This window comes from Pipistrellus hanaki (assembly GCF_964339955.1).
Source record: "Pipistrellus hanaki genome assembly, chromosome: 12".
NCBI classification, from domain to species: Eukaryota; Metazoa; Chordata; class Mammalia; order Chiroptera; family Vespertilionidae; genus Pipistrellus; species Pipistrellus hanaki.
Genome location: NC_140514.1, coordinates 59,136,666 through 59,148,933, shown reverse-complemented (window position 1 = coordinate 59,148,933; position 12,268 = coordinate 59,136,666). Strand labels below are relative to the sequence as shown.

General features: G+C 46.3%; 1 protein-coding gene across 3 annotated transcripts in view; it reads right to left on the bottom strand.

Moving 5' to 3' along the window:
- IL1R1 (interleukin 1 receptor type 1) overlaps positions 1-12,268 on the bottom strand; it is a 57,002-nt gene that overhangs the window by 25,918 nt on the left and 18,816 nt on the right. For 2 of the 3 annotated variants that reach the window (XM_084900503.1, XM_084900504.1), the window contains exon 2: positions 7,482-7,545. The exons of the other annotated variant lie outside the window; for it this stretch is intronic. In XM_084900503.1, coding sequence (XP_084756629.1) covers positions 7,482-7,539 — 58 coding nt within the window. In that variant the 5' untranslated portion in view covers positions 7,540-7,545. The remainder of the gene's footprint in view (positions 1-7,481; positions 7,546-12,268) is intronic. 3 annotated transcript variants of the gene reach the window in all.

The window sequence follows — 12,268 nt, the reverse complement described above, 5'->3', positions numbered from 1 at the left end:
CATCTTCTCAAACCACAATGGTATAATATTAGAAATAAACTACAATAAAAACATTCCAAAAAAGTCAAACACTTGTTAACTGAATAGCAGGCTATTAAACAATGATTGGGTTACCAATGAGAACAAAGAAGAAATTAAAAACATTCTGGAGACTAATGACAATAACAACACAACAATGCTACAGGACATAATGAAAACAGTTCTGAGAGGGAAGTTCATACCTCTACAGGCCTACCTGGAAAGAAAAAATGGTAGTAAATCATCTAACTCTACAACTCAAAGAATTAGAAAGTGAGCAATAAGAAAAGCCACAGTGAGCAGAAGGAAGGAAATTATAAAGATCAGAGCAGAAATGAATGACATAGAGGCCAGAAAAACAATACAAAAGATCAATGAAACCAAGAACTGGTTCTTTGAAAGGATAAACAAAATTGATGAACCTCTAGCCAGGCTCACCAAGAAGCAAAGATAGAGGATGCAAAATCAGAAATGAAAGAGGCGAAATAACAACAGACTCCAGAGAAATAAAAAGGATTATTAAAAAAAATACTATAAATACCTCTATTCTAACAAACTAGACAACCAGGAGGAAATGGACACATTCCTAGAAAAATACAACCTTCAAAACTCAATCAGGAAGATTCTAAAAATCTCAATAGGCTGATAATTATGGAAGAAATTGAAGCAGTCATAAAAAAGCTTCCAGCAAACAAAGTCCAGGGCCAGATGACTTCACAGGGGAGTTTTACCAACATTCAAGGAAGAACTAACACCTATCCTTCTCAGACTATTCCAAAAAATTTAAGATGAGGGAAAACTTCCAAGCTCTTTATATGAAGCCAGCATCATCCTAATACCAAAACCGGATAAAGTTAACACAATGAAAGAGAATTACAGGCCAATATCCCTCATGAATATATATGGCAAAATTCTCAACAAAATTCAGGCAAATAGGATCCAGCAATACATCAGAAAGATCATACACCATGACCAAGTAGGATTAAGCCAGGAATGCAAGGATGATACAATATCTATAAATCAATAAATGTAAAAAATCACATAAACAAACTGAGAGATAAAAATCACATAGTCATATCAATTGATACAGGAAAAGCATTTGACAAAATCCAACATGCTTTCTTGATAAAAACTCTCAGCAAGGTGGGAATAGAAGGATCATACCTCAACATAATAAAAGCCATATATGACAAACGCACAGCCAACATCATACTCAATAGACAAAAACTAAAACCATTTCCCCTAAGAACAGGAACAAGATAGGGATGTCCACTCTCACCACCCCTGTTCAACATAGTACTGGAAGTACTAGCCACCATGATCAGACAAGAAGAAAAATAAAAGGTATTGAAATTACAAAAGAATAAGTAAAACTGTCCTTATTTACAGATGACATGATACTGTACATAGAAAACCTTAAAGACTCCATCAAAAATTTATTAGACTTAATAATTGAATTTGGCAATGTAGCAGGATACAAAATTAATGCCAAAAAATCTATGGCATTTTATACACAAATAGTAAACGTACAGAAAGAGAAACTAAAAAAGCAATCCCATTTACCATCACCTCAAAAAAAATTAAGATACCTAGGAATAAACTTAACAAAAGAGGTAAAAGACCTATATGCGGAAAAGTACAGGACACTGAAAAAAGAGATAGAGGAAGACAGATGGAAGAACATACCATGTTCATGGATTGGTAGAATCAACATCATCAAAATGTCCACACTACTCAAAGCAATCTATAGATTCAATGCACTCCCCATTAAAATACCAATGGCATATTTCACAGACCTAGAACAAACATTTTAAAAATTCATCTGGAATAAAAAAAGACCCTGAATAGCTGCAGCAATCCTGAGAAAGAAGAACAAAGTAAATGGGATCTCAATACCAGATATCAAGCTGTATTACAAAGCCATGCTTCTGAAAAACTGCCTGACACAGACACAAGAACAGACATAGAGACCAATGGAATAGAATAGAGAATCCAGCTATCGATCCAAACCACTATGCTCAATTGATATTTGACAAAGAAGGCATGAACATACAATAAAGTCAAGACAATCTCTTCAATAAATGGTGTTGAGAAAACTGGACAGATACATGCAAAAAAAAAAAAAATGAAACTAGACCACTAATTTACACCTTACACAAAAATAACTCAAAATGGATCAAGGACTTAAACATAAGATGTGAAACCATAAAAACACTAGAGGAATCCTCAGGCAGTGTAATCTCAGACATATGCTGAAGCGATTTCTTCACTGATACTGCTCCTAAGGCAATGGAAGCTAAAGAGAGAATAAACAAATGGGACTACATCAAAATAAAAAGCTTTTGCACAGCAAAGGAAACCATCAACAAAACAACAAGAAAGCCCACTGCATGGGAGAACATAATTGCCAATAATATCAATGATAAGGGTTTAATCTACAACATTTAAAGGGAACTCATACAACTTAATAAAATGAAGTTAACCCAATCAAAAATTAGGTAACGAACCTAAATAGATACTTTTTGAAAGAAGACATACAGAAGGCCAAGAGACATATGAAAACTTGCTCAGTCACTAATCATCTGAGAGATGCAATTCAAAACAACAATGCTGCACCATCTAACACCTGTCAGAATGACTATCATCAACAAATCAACAAATGATAAGTGCTGGAGAGGATGAGGAGAAAAAGGAACCCTCATGCACTGCTTGTGGGAATGCAGACTGGTGCAACCACTCTGGAGAATAGTGTGGCATTTCCTAAAAAAACTGAAAATGGAACTCTCATTTGACCCAGTGATCCCACTTCTATGAATATATCCGAAGGAACTAGAAACATGAATCAGGAAGGATATATTCAACCAACTCTATGTTCATAGCAGCAAAATTCACCACAGCTAAGAATTGGAAACAGCCTAAGTGCCCATCAGCAGATGAGTGGATTAGAAAACTGTGATACATCTACACAATGGAATACTAGGAAGGAGTTTTTACTATTTGCAACAACATGGATGAAGATGGAGAGCATTATGCTAAGTGAAATAAGCCAGGCAGAGAAAGGTAACTATCAGATGATCTCACTCATTTATGGAATATAATAAACAACATAAACTGATGAACAAAAACAGATCCAGAGACAGAGAAATATCAATCAGAATATCAAGCCTCAGGGAAGGTAGGAGAGAGTGGGAGTAAGGGGGAGAGATCAACAAAGGACTTATATTGCATGCATATAAGCCTAACAAATGAACACAGACAACAGGGGGTTAAGGGCATGAATGGGGGGAGGAGTTGGGGGTAATAGGGAAATAAGGACACATATAATACCACAATCAATAAAAAAATTTTTTAAAGGCTGGACAATTTTCAAAATCAAAGGGATGCAACAATCAGAACATTTATTTTAAAACTAGAGGCCTAGTGCACAAAATTCGTGCATTCCCCTCTCCAATCTGGGAGCTCTTAGGGATGTACTACTGATGGCTTAGGCCTGCTCCCCATGGTTCTCTGTTCTCTGTGGGTCCTGCCTGCTCCACACTACGGCTATGGGGAAGCAGGCCCTGCTGGGTGCTGTCTGTAGGCACACTTGCATATTAGACTCACGTTGCTAGGGCGAGGCCACCAGCATTCCACCCCAGCCACTATGGTTGCCGCCATCTTTCTCATGGAGTAGTGGTTAATTTGCCTATTACTCTTTTATTATATAGGATAAGAAAAAGAAAAAAAAAGTAAACCAGGTTTGGAGCCCCTTAAAAAGTACAATTCCTGAGCATTGCCACAATTTGACCTGAATGGCAACTCTGGAAAAGTCACCCTCACAGAATGGTATTATTATCCTGGCTCAGAGCTCCACAAGAAGTGCTATCCCAAGAGTGTTTGTTTAAAAAAATTAATCAGTGGCTGCCTGCAGCCATGATACCATTGACACAAACAAAAGTCTGGCCAAAAGGAAAAATAATATCTGAGGAACTAAATGACCATAACGAGATTCAGAAAGCTCTAATACATGCCTGGGTAATCCAGAAAAGTATCTCTGTATGCAGGCTGTGTACATGCCTAGGGAATACCAGAGAAGGCACCAGTTTCCTAAATATGGATGACCTTAAAGACAAGCACAGCAGGAAGTGAAGACTAAGAGTTGTGAGCAGCCTAGGTATTGAAGGCATACCTCAACACACACATGGCCCCTCAGCAAAGGGTAGAAGGCTTATTGGATCAAATAGTCTAAGGAAATTCTGACCAATCATTAGATGATCAAGCAGAGACTTAAGTAGCCATACACTACAGGAACCACAGATCAACAGGAAACTTCAGAAAGCAGTGAGTATATATTCATTATCTTCATTGTGATGATTTCAAGAGTGGAAATGTATGTCAACACCAAATTGTATTCTTTAAACATGAGTGGTTTATTATATGTCAGTTATTAACTCAAGCTGCTAAAAGAAACACAGAATTGAAATAAAAGGCGCTAGGTACTTAGCATAGAACTGTGCAGAGTGAGGACTCCTAAGTATTTAGATAACGAAAATAGCAGTAGCAAAATCAACAGAAATCTATATTTATATTTATCTCTATAAAACCCTAATATGTCAATCAACCAAATGGCCAATGACTGGCCGAATGACCAGTCACTATGATGTGCAGTGACAACAAGGGGACAGACGCTCAATGCAGGAGTTTCCCCCAGCCCATAGGCCCCAACCAGCAGTGGTGGGGGGGCAGGGCTGGCAAGTGTGTGGCACTAGGCCAGCCAAGGCAGGTGTGAGAAAGGCCCCCAGATTACCCCACTGGTTGCCACACAGAGGGAAGCGACCTGTGGGAAGGTGGGGAGGGGGGCTGGCGAGTGGGCAGTGCCAGGACAGCCAAAGCAGATGAGAGCAGGGCTCCCCAATTGTCCCACTTATCACCCCACAGAGGGAGGTGACTGGTGGCAGTGGCAGGAGGCAGGGCTGGTGAGTGGGCAGTGTCAGGCCAAGGCAGGTGTGAGTGGAGGCCCCAATCACCATTCTGGTGGCCCCATAGATCAGCCCTGATTGCTGGCCAGGCCTAGGAACCCTACTCATGCATGAATTTCATTCACTGGGCCTCTAGTCCTAACTAATGAAAGAGTAATATGCAAATTAACCATCACTCCGCTACAAGCCATGCCCACCAGCCATGCCCACCAGCCAATCAGAGCAATTTTGCAAATAAACCCAACCAAGATGGCTACCAGCCACAGAGAGCAGGAGGGAGGCTTGGGTTTCCCAGGCAACGGTGGAAGACAAGCTTTCCACCTGCCCTTGCTGGCCTAGACCTCCACTTAAGGCTACAAAGTTTCAATTGTAGAAGGTAAACAAATCCAAACAGAAATGGCTGCCAGCCACAGAGCAATGGCTTGGCTCTGCTCCAGGCTACAAAGTTTCAATTGTAGAAGGTAAATAAATTCTAGATACCAGGGCCTCCACTTGGGTCGCCAGGAAATATGGCCGGCCTGAAAACCACCACAGGCCCTTCATCCAGGCCATCCGATGCCCCAAGGGAACACCCACCCTGATCCAGGACACCCTTCAGGGCAAACCAGCTGGCCCCCACCCATGCACCAGGCCTCTATCCTATCTAATAAAAGAGTAATATGCAGATTGACCATCATTCCAACACACAATAGCTGCCCCCATGTGGTCAAAGATGGCTGCCCCATGTGGGCACAAGATGGCCACCACAAGATGGCCAGCAGGGGAGGGCAGTTGGGAGGTACCAGGTCTGCAATGGAGGGCAGTTGGGGGTGATCAAACCTGCAGGGGAGGGCAGTTAGGGGTGACCAGGCTGGCAGAGGAGGGAAGTTGGGGGTTACCGGGCCTTCAGGGAAAGGAAGTTGGAAGGGGGGGCCCAAGCCTGCAGGGGAGGGCAGTAAGAAGTGGCCAGGCCTGCAGAGGAGGGCAGTTAGGGTCAAACAGGCTGGCAGGTGAGTGGTTAGAGTGTGATCAGGCTGGCAGGCAGAAGTGGTTAGGGGCAATCAGGAAGGTAGGCAGGTGAGTAGTTGGGAGCCAGCAGTCCTGGATTGTGAGAGATATCCAACTGCTAGTTGGATATCCGATGGGATCAGGCCTAAATGGGCAGTTGGACATCCCCTGAGGGGTCCCAGATTGGAGAGGGTGCAGGCTGGGCTGAGGGGCACCCCCACCCCCATGCACGAATTTCATGCACTAGGCCTCTAGTAATAGTAACAAAAAGAATAAAATAAGGTTTCAGCTAGACATACACTTAATTCTATTTATCTGGGGTTTGACCCACCCATCCACCAAAATTGATCTGATCAATGTCTCCTATGACTTTTAAGTGCTAAATCAAATAAACAACTTCCAACATCATCTTAGTTAGCATATCTGCAGTGACATATATTATTAACCAAATGACCTCATCCCTTATCACTGCTCTCATTTCTCCCTTGGCTCCCACCACGATGGTACTGAGTGCCTGGAGCATGCAGTTCCTTGGGGTCTCAGCACATCCGCCTGCACTGTTTCCCCATCCCCAGCGTGAGGTGTGACTCAAAAATCAACTTCTCAGTAAGTGTTCTCTGGTCACACTATCAAAAAACTTAACTTTCTGCCACCCACACATTCCTAAAACTTCATTTTTTAATACATTTTTATTGATTTCCAAAGGAAGGGAAAGGAAGAGGGAGATAGAAACATCAATGATGAGAGAGAATCACTGATCAGCTGCCTCCTGCATGCCCCCACTGGGGATTGAGCCTGCAACCTGACTGGGAACTGAATCATGACCTTCTGGTTCACAGTTCGATGCTCAACCACTGAGCCACATTGGCCAGGCCCAAAACTTTATCTTCCTTTCCTGCTGTTTATCTCTACATTTATCACCAATAACATAATAAAGGTCTATTTTCTAAACCCACTGGAATGTAGACCTCCTGCAGTCAGATTTTCTGTCTTGATCATTCACTTCTGTACCTTGCTCATTCACTCAGCACCTAGCGCCTGGCACAGGGTAGGGGCTAATACATTTGTAGTAAAAGGAGGAAGAGGGACAGAGTGAAAATGAATAAACGGAGAAAAGAAAGAACTGTCTCTTGATGGCTTTCAGCTGAGGATTCATTAAGACTACATTTAACGCCTCTTCCTAATGAAAGCCAGGAGTTCCTGTATTATACTCTTTGGCCAGCAATACGGTGGGAAAGAGGCCTGGACCAGACCCTGGAGAGCTGGACTTTAACTCTTGCTCTGAAACTAGAGATATGGCCTTGGGCTCTTAACTCACTGGGCCTGTTTCCAAATATGTAAACAAGAGAATGAGAAGATGCTGAAAAGAATACTCATCAGTACACTTCTGTGACCAGGAGGCTCTGTGTATTGGGATTCAACAGAAAAGAAAAATGATTCTGTTAGATGAGGTACTTCATGTATTCTAAATTATAGATTCTCTTAGCAGATAATAACACAAGGAAATGCTTAACTTACCAGCTTCCAGAGAAATCAGTAGAGCTATGAAACAAACAAGCCTGAGTAACACTTTCATGTTCTCCTAGAGAAACAGGAATGGAAGAAAAACAAAAATTAGAAATGTTACTATTCCAGAGACTTTCAGATGGCGGTAGAGTAGGTGAATCTTGAACTCACCTCCTCGCCAAACCAAACTGGAAATACAAGTAAATTGGGGAACAGTCACCCTGAGTAACCAACTGGGAACTAGCTGAAGAGGAGTCTTATACTAGTAACCAAGGATTTGCAGCAGAAGGTACACTGAGACTGTAGGAAGGGTGGAGATGTAAGAGGGACTGCCCCACGCCGGCGGCAGCTGAGGTGCTGGAGAGAGATCTTAGCTACGGGGCTTTCCCCTGAGAAGTGTGAGGTCTAACCCAGGCCAGGCTCTCAGCCCAGAGGCTACCGGCCCAGAGCACCAGAGCTGTGAAGAGGCGCCCACATAGCATCCAGCTAGGAAAGCAGCAGGGTTCCTGTTCACCAAGGGGAGGCGAGTCCGCTGGAGACACCGCTCCCCCTTCAGGAGCAAACTTTAGGAGGGATGGTGGTGCTGGCTGCAGTCCCTGAGCGGAGTGTGGGGTTTGTGGTTCTACAGAGATGCGGGGGCGGGGGGAGGGGGTTGGTGGTGGAACGAACAGCTGCCAGTTATTCTCGGAGCAGCAGCTTCTGGGCGGGGCAATCCCCTCCAAGAGCATGGCCTGGGGGAAAGGATTACCCCGCCCCCAGGAGTCCCTCCCACCCCACCCTGCACGGAGTCAGCAGCACGGAGCACGGAGCAGAAGTCTGGGCAGACTTTGGGTGTCAGTGACTGGGTTTGAGGTGAGGCTTTATACCCACTTGTGAACCAGACCGGTGCTTCCCCATCGCAGGAGATCCCACAGAAACACCCTTCACGCCAGGCAGGCCCGCCCTCGGGGCTCGGAGGCCGTGTGCTGAGCGTAGAGGATCCGCCCTGCGAGGTCAGGGCAAAATCCGGACAGACTCAGCCACGTGGTTCTGGGGTGGGGTCATCCCACCACCTTCCCTGAAGGCTGAATGCACCTCCCCTCAGGAAGCCCCATGGCCAGAGGCCGTCTCAGTGAATGAGCCTAAAACGAGGAAGGCAGAGGCAGGTGGCAGGCTGCCCCAGGGCCCAGCACTGTAACAGCTGGCCTTGGAGCACCGCTCGGTCCTTCCTGTGGACCATTGGCCATTTTGGGAAGGGCTGTGGTGCCAGGCCCAGCAGAGGCAGCCATACTGTGCACCAGGCACACGGCAGCGTCTGACACTGGCCTGCACCACAGCCCTTCCCAAAATGGCCAAAGCAGCACACCAAGCGTCCAGCTTCAGGCAGCCCTGGAGCGGGATCCAGCAAACTCCACAAACCGCAGATCGCAGCAGCACTAACAAACTCTGAGGAGGTGCGTGCCACTTCTTTCTTTTCCAAGTTTTTCCTTTTTCCTTTCTATTTCTTTATTTTACTTTTCTTACTGTGTTTTTCTTTTCTTATGATTTTTTCTTATCCTTTTCTTTCTTTCCTTTCATATTCATTTTACTCCTTTTTATGTTATTATTTTTTATTTTTTGGTCAGCATCTGTACAACAGCTCACATACCATGGTTGGGGGTTCGACGCCACAGTTAGACAGCCTGAGGGTTGGTCCCATGAACAGGCCAACAGCAATCAACTCAACTGCAACCGAAGGGCCCACAGAACCCACACAGCATCCCTGGTGCATCCAGCTCAGAGGGCTCACTGGGGCCCACAGGACACCTACTACACAAAGAGACAGCAAAATGGGGAGACAAAGAAACAGGCCCCAAATGAAAGAACAGAGGAATCTCCAGAAAAAGAGCTAAATGAATGGAAGCAAGCAATCCATCAGAGATAAGAGATCAAAGTAATGGAAATAAGGACCCTCGAGGTACTTAATGAGAACTACAACAGCATAAAACAGAACATAGAAACCATGAAAAGGAGCCAGTCAGGAAAGAATACCATATCTGACAAGAATACACTGAAAGGAATAAAAAGTAGGCTGGATGAAGCAGAGGATTGAATCAGTGATTTGGAAGACAAGATAGAAAAAAGACAATCACAAAGAGGAAAAAGACTTTTTAAAAATGAGGTTAGCTTAAGGGAACTTTGGGACGTGAAGCACAACAATATCTGCAGCATAGAGGCACCAGAAGGAGGAAAGAAAGAGCAAGGGATCAAGAACCTATTTGAAGGAATAATGATCCAAAAACTCCCACTCTGGGGAAGGCAATGACATACAAGTCCAGGAAGCACAGAGAGTCAGAACAAGGTGAGGCCCACACCAACACACTCCATAACTAAAATGGCAAAGATTAAAGACAAAGAGAGAATCTTGAAAGCAGCGAGAGAAAGGCAGTCGATTACTTACAAGGGAGCTTGCCTAGACTGTCAGCTGATTTTTAAAAAATATATTTTATTGATTTTTTACAGAGAGGAAGGGAGAGGAATAGAGAGTTAGAAACATCAATGAGAGAGAAACATTGATCAGCTGCCTCCTGCACATCCACCATTGGGCATGTGACCAAAACCAAGGTACATGACCTTGACCAGAATCGAACCTGGGACCTTTCAATCCGAAGGCTGACACTCTGTCCACTGAGCCAAACCGGTTTCAGTCTGTCAGCTGATTTGACAACAGAAACATTTCAGGCCAGAAGAAAGGGGGATGAAATACTCAAAAGGATGAAAAACAAGGACCTACAACCAAGGCTACTTCACCCACCAAGGCTATCAGTTAAAATTGAAGGAGAAATACAGCGATCTCCAGATTACAAAAAGCTAAAGGAGTTTGTTATGTGAAAATTTAAAGGGCTTGCTTTAAGAAGCAGAAGAAAAGAAGGAAAAAGAACATAGTTAAAAAAATAAAATGGCGCCCTAGCCAGGGTGCTCAGTGGATAGAGCGGTGGCCTGCGGACTGAAGGGTCCCAGATTTTATTCTGGTCAAGGGCACATGCCTGGGGTTGTGGGCTCAATCCCCCATAGGGGGCATGCAGGAGGCAGCCGATCAATGATTGTCTCTCATTGAGATAGTAGATGCTATAGATGCTATTCTCTCTCATCATGTTTCTATCTCTCTCCCCCTCTCCCTTCCTCTCTAAAATCAATAAAAATATATATTTTTAAAAATAAAAATAAAAGAAATGGCAATAAACTTGTACCTACCAATAATCACTTTGAACATAAATGGCCTGGATGTTCTAATTAAAAGGCATAGGGTAGCAGAGTGGGTAAGAAAACAAGACTCGTGTATATGTTGTCTTCAAGAGACACAGCTCTGAAGGAAAGATACACACAGACTAAAAGGAAAGGAAGGAAATGTTTCATGCAGATGGGAAGGGAAGGAGCGGGGGCAGTAACACTTGCATCTGATAAAACCAGCTCACGCTCCTTCTGTGGATGTGTTCCCGCCCTGGGCGGTAGCCCCCTTGCCTAAGTCCCTCCAAACTTCCAGGCCCACTACAAAGCTCACACTTTCGTTTTACAAGGTGAGACACTAAATTGTTTGTATAAAATTATATAGCTGTATGAAAACGCACCAAAAATGACTAAAAACGATAACAACAGATTAACACTGGGTTGGTTCCTGGGCTGGTGTTTCCCTTCTCCGTAGCTTTCTACCCAAAGCCCTGTAATGAGCATGTGTTAATTGTATCACAAAGTACAACACAAAGCAACCGCTTCTCGCCCCCTGCCCCGTGGGACTGAGACGGCCACGGCCCAGCAGCAGCCAGGGCAGGCCCGCTGGGCGGTGAGCAGGGCCCGTGCGTGCGCCGCTCTGTCCGCGGCACGCAGGGGGCGAGCACCTTCGGGCCGCTTTCCCGCTGGAGGAGACACCACCACTGCTCATCTACGGAAGCAGCCACTGAAACAGCACTGCACTCCACCCACCTCCCCACCTTCCGACCCCGTGAAGTCCGAGCTCGGCAGAACCTTTCCGTTCCTGCTCCGGAGACCACCGCCTCTCCTGAAGGGACACCTTCACCTGCAGCCAGTTCCTCTCAGAGCCCCGGGGGCCTTCGCACAGACCCACTGGAGGGCCTGGAGGACCCGAACTCCACCGGCCCCAACCCAGCTCTCCGCCACCCGCACCCCACCCCAGTGACAGTGCAGCACTGCCCTGCACCCCCCTGTGAGGGCCCCAGCACTGCCCTGCACCCCCCTGTGAGGGCCCCCAGCCCCCAGCACTGCCCTGCACCCCCCTGTGAGGGCCCCAGCACTGCCCTGCACCCCCCTGTGAGGGCCCCCAGCCCCCAGCACTGCCCTGCACCCCCACTGTGAGGGCCCCAGCACTGCCCTGCACCCCCCTGTGAGGGCCCCAGCCCCCTGCACCCCACTGTGAGGGCCCTCAGCCCCCTGCACCCCACTGTGAGGGCCCCAGCACTGCCCTGCACCCCCACTGTGAGGGCCCCAGCCCCCAGCACTGCCCTGCACCCCCACTGTGAGGGCCCCAGCACTGCCCTGCACCCCCCTGTGAGGGCCCCAGCACTGCCCTGCACCCCCACTGTGAGGGCCCCCAGCCCCCAGCACTGCCCTGCACCCCCACTGTGAGGGCCCCAGCCCCCAGCACTGCCCTGTACCCCCACTGTGAGGGCCCCCAGCCCCCTGCACCCCACTGTGAGGGCCCCCAGCCCCCTGCACCCCACTGTGAGGGCCCCCAGCCCCCTGCACCCCACTGTGAGGGCCCCCAGCCCCCAGCACTGCCCTGCACCCCCACTGTGAGGGCCCCAGCACTGCCCTGCACCCCCACT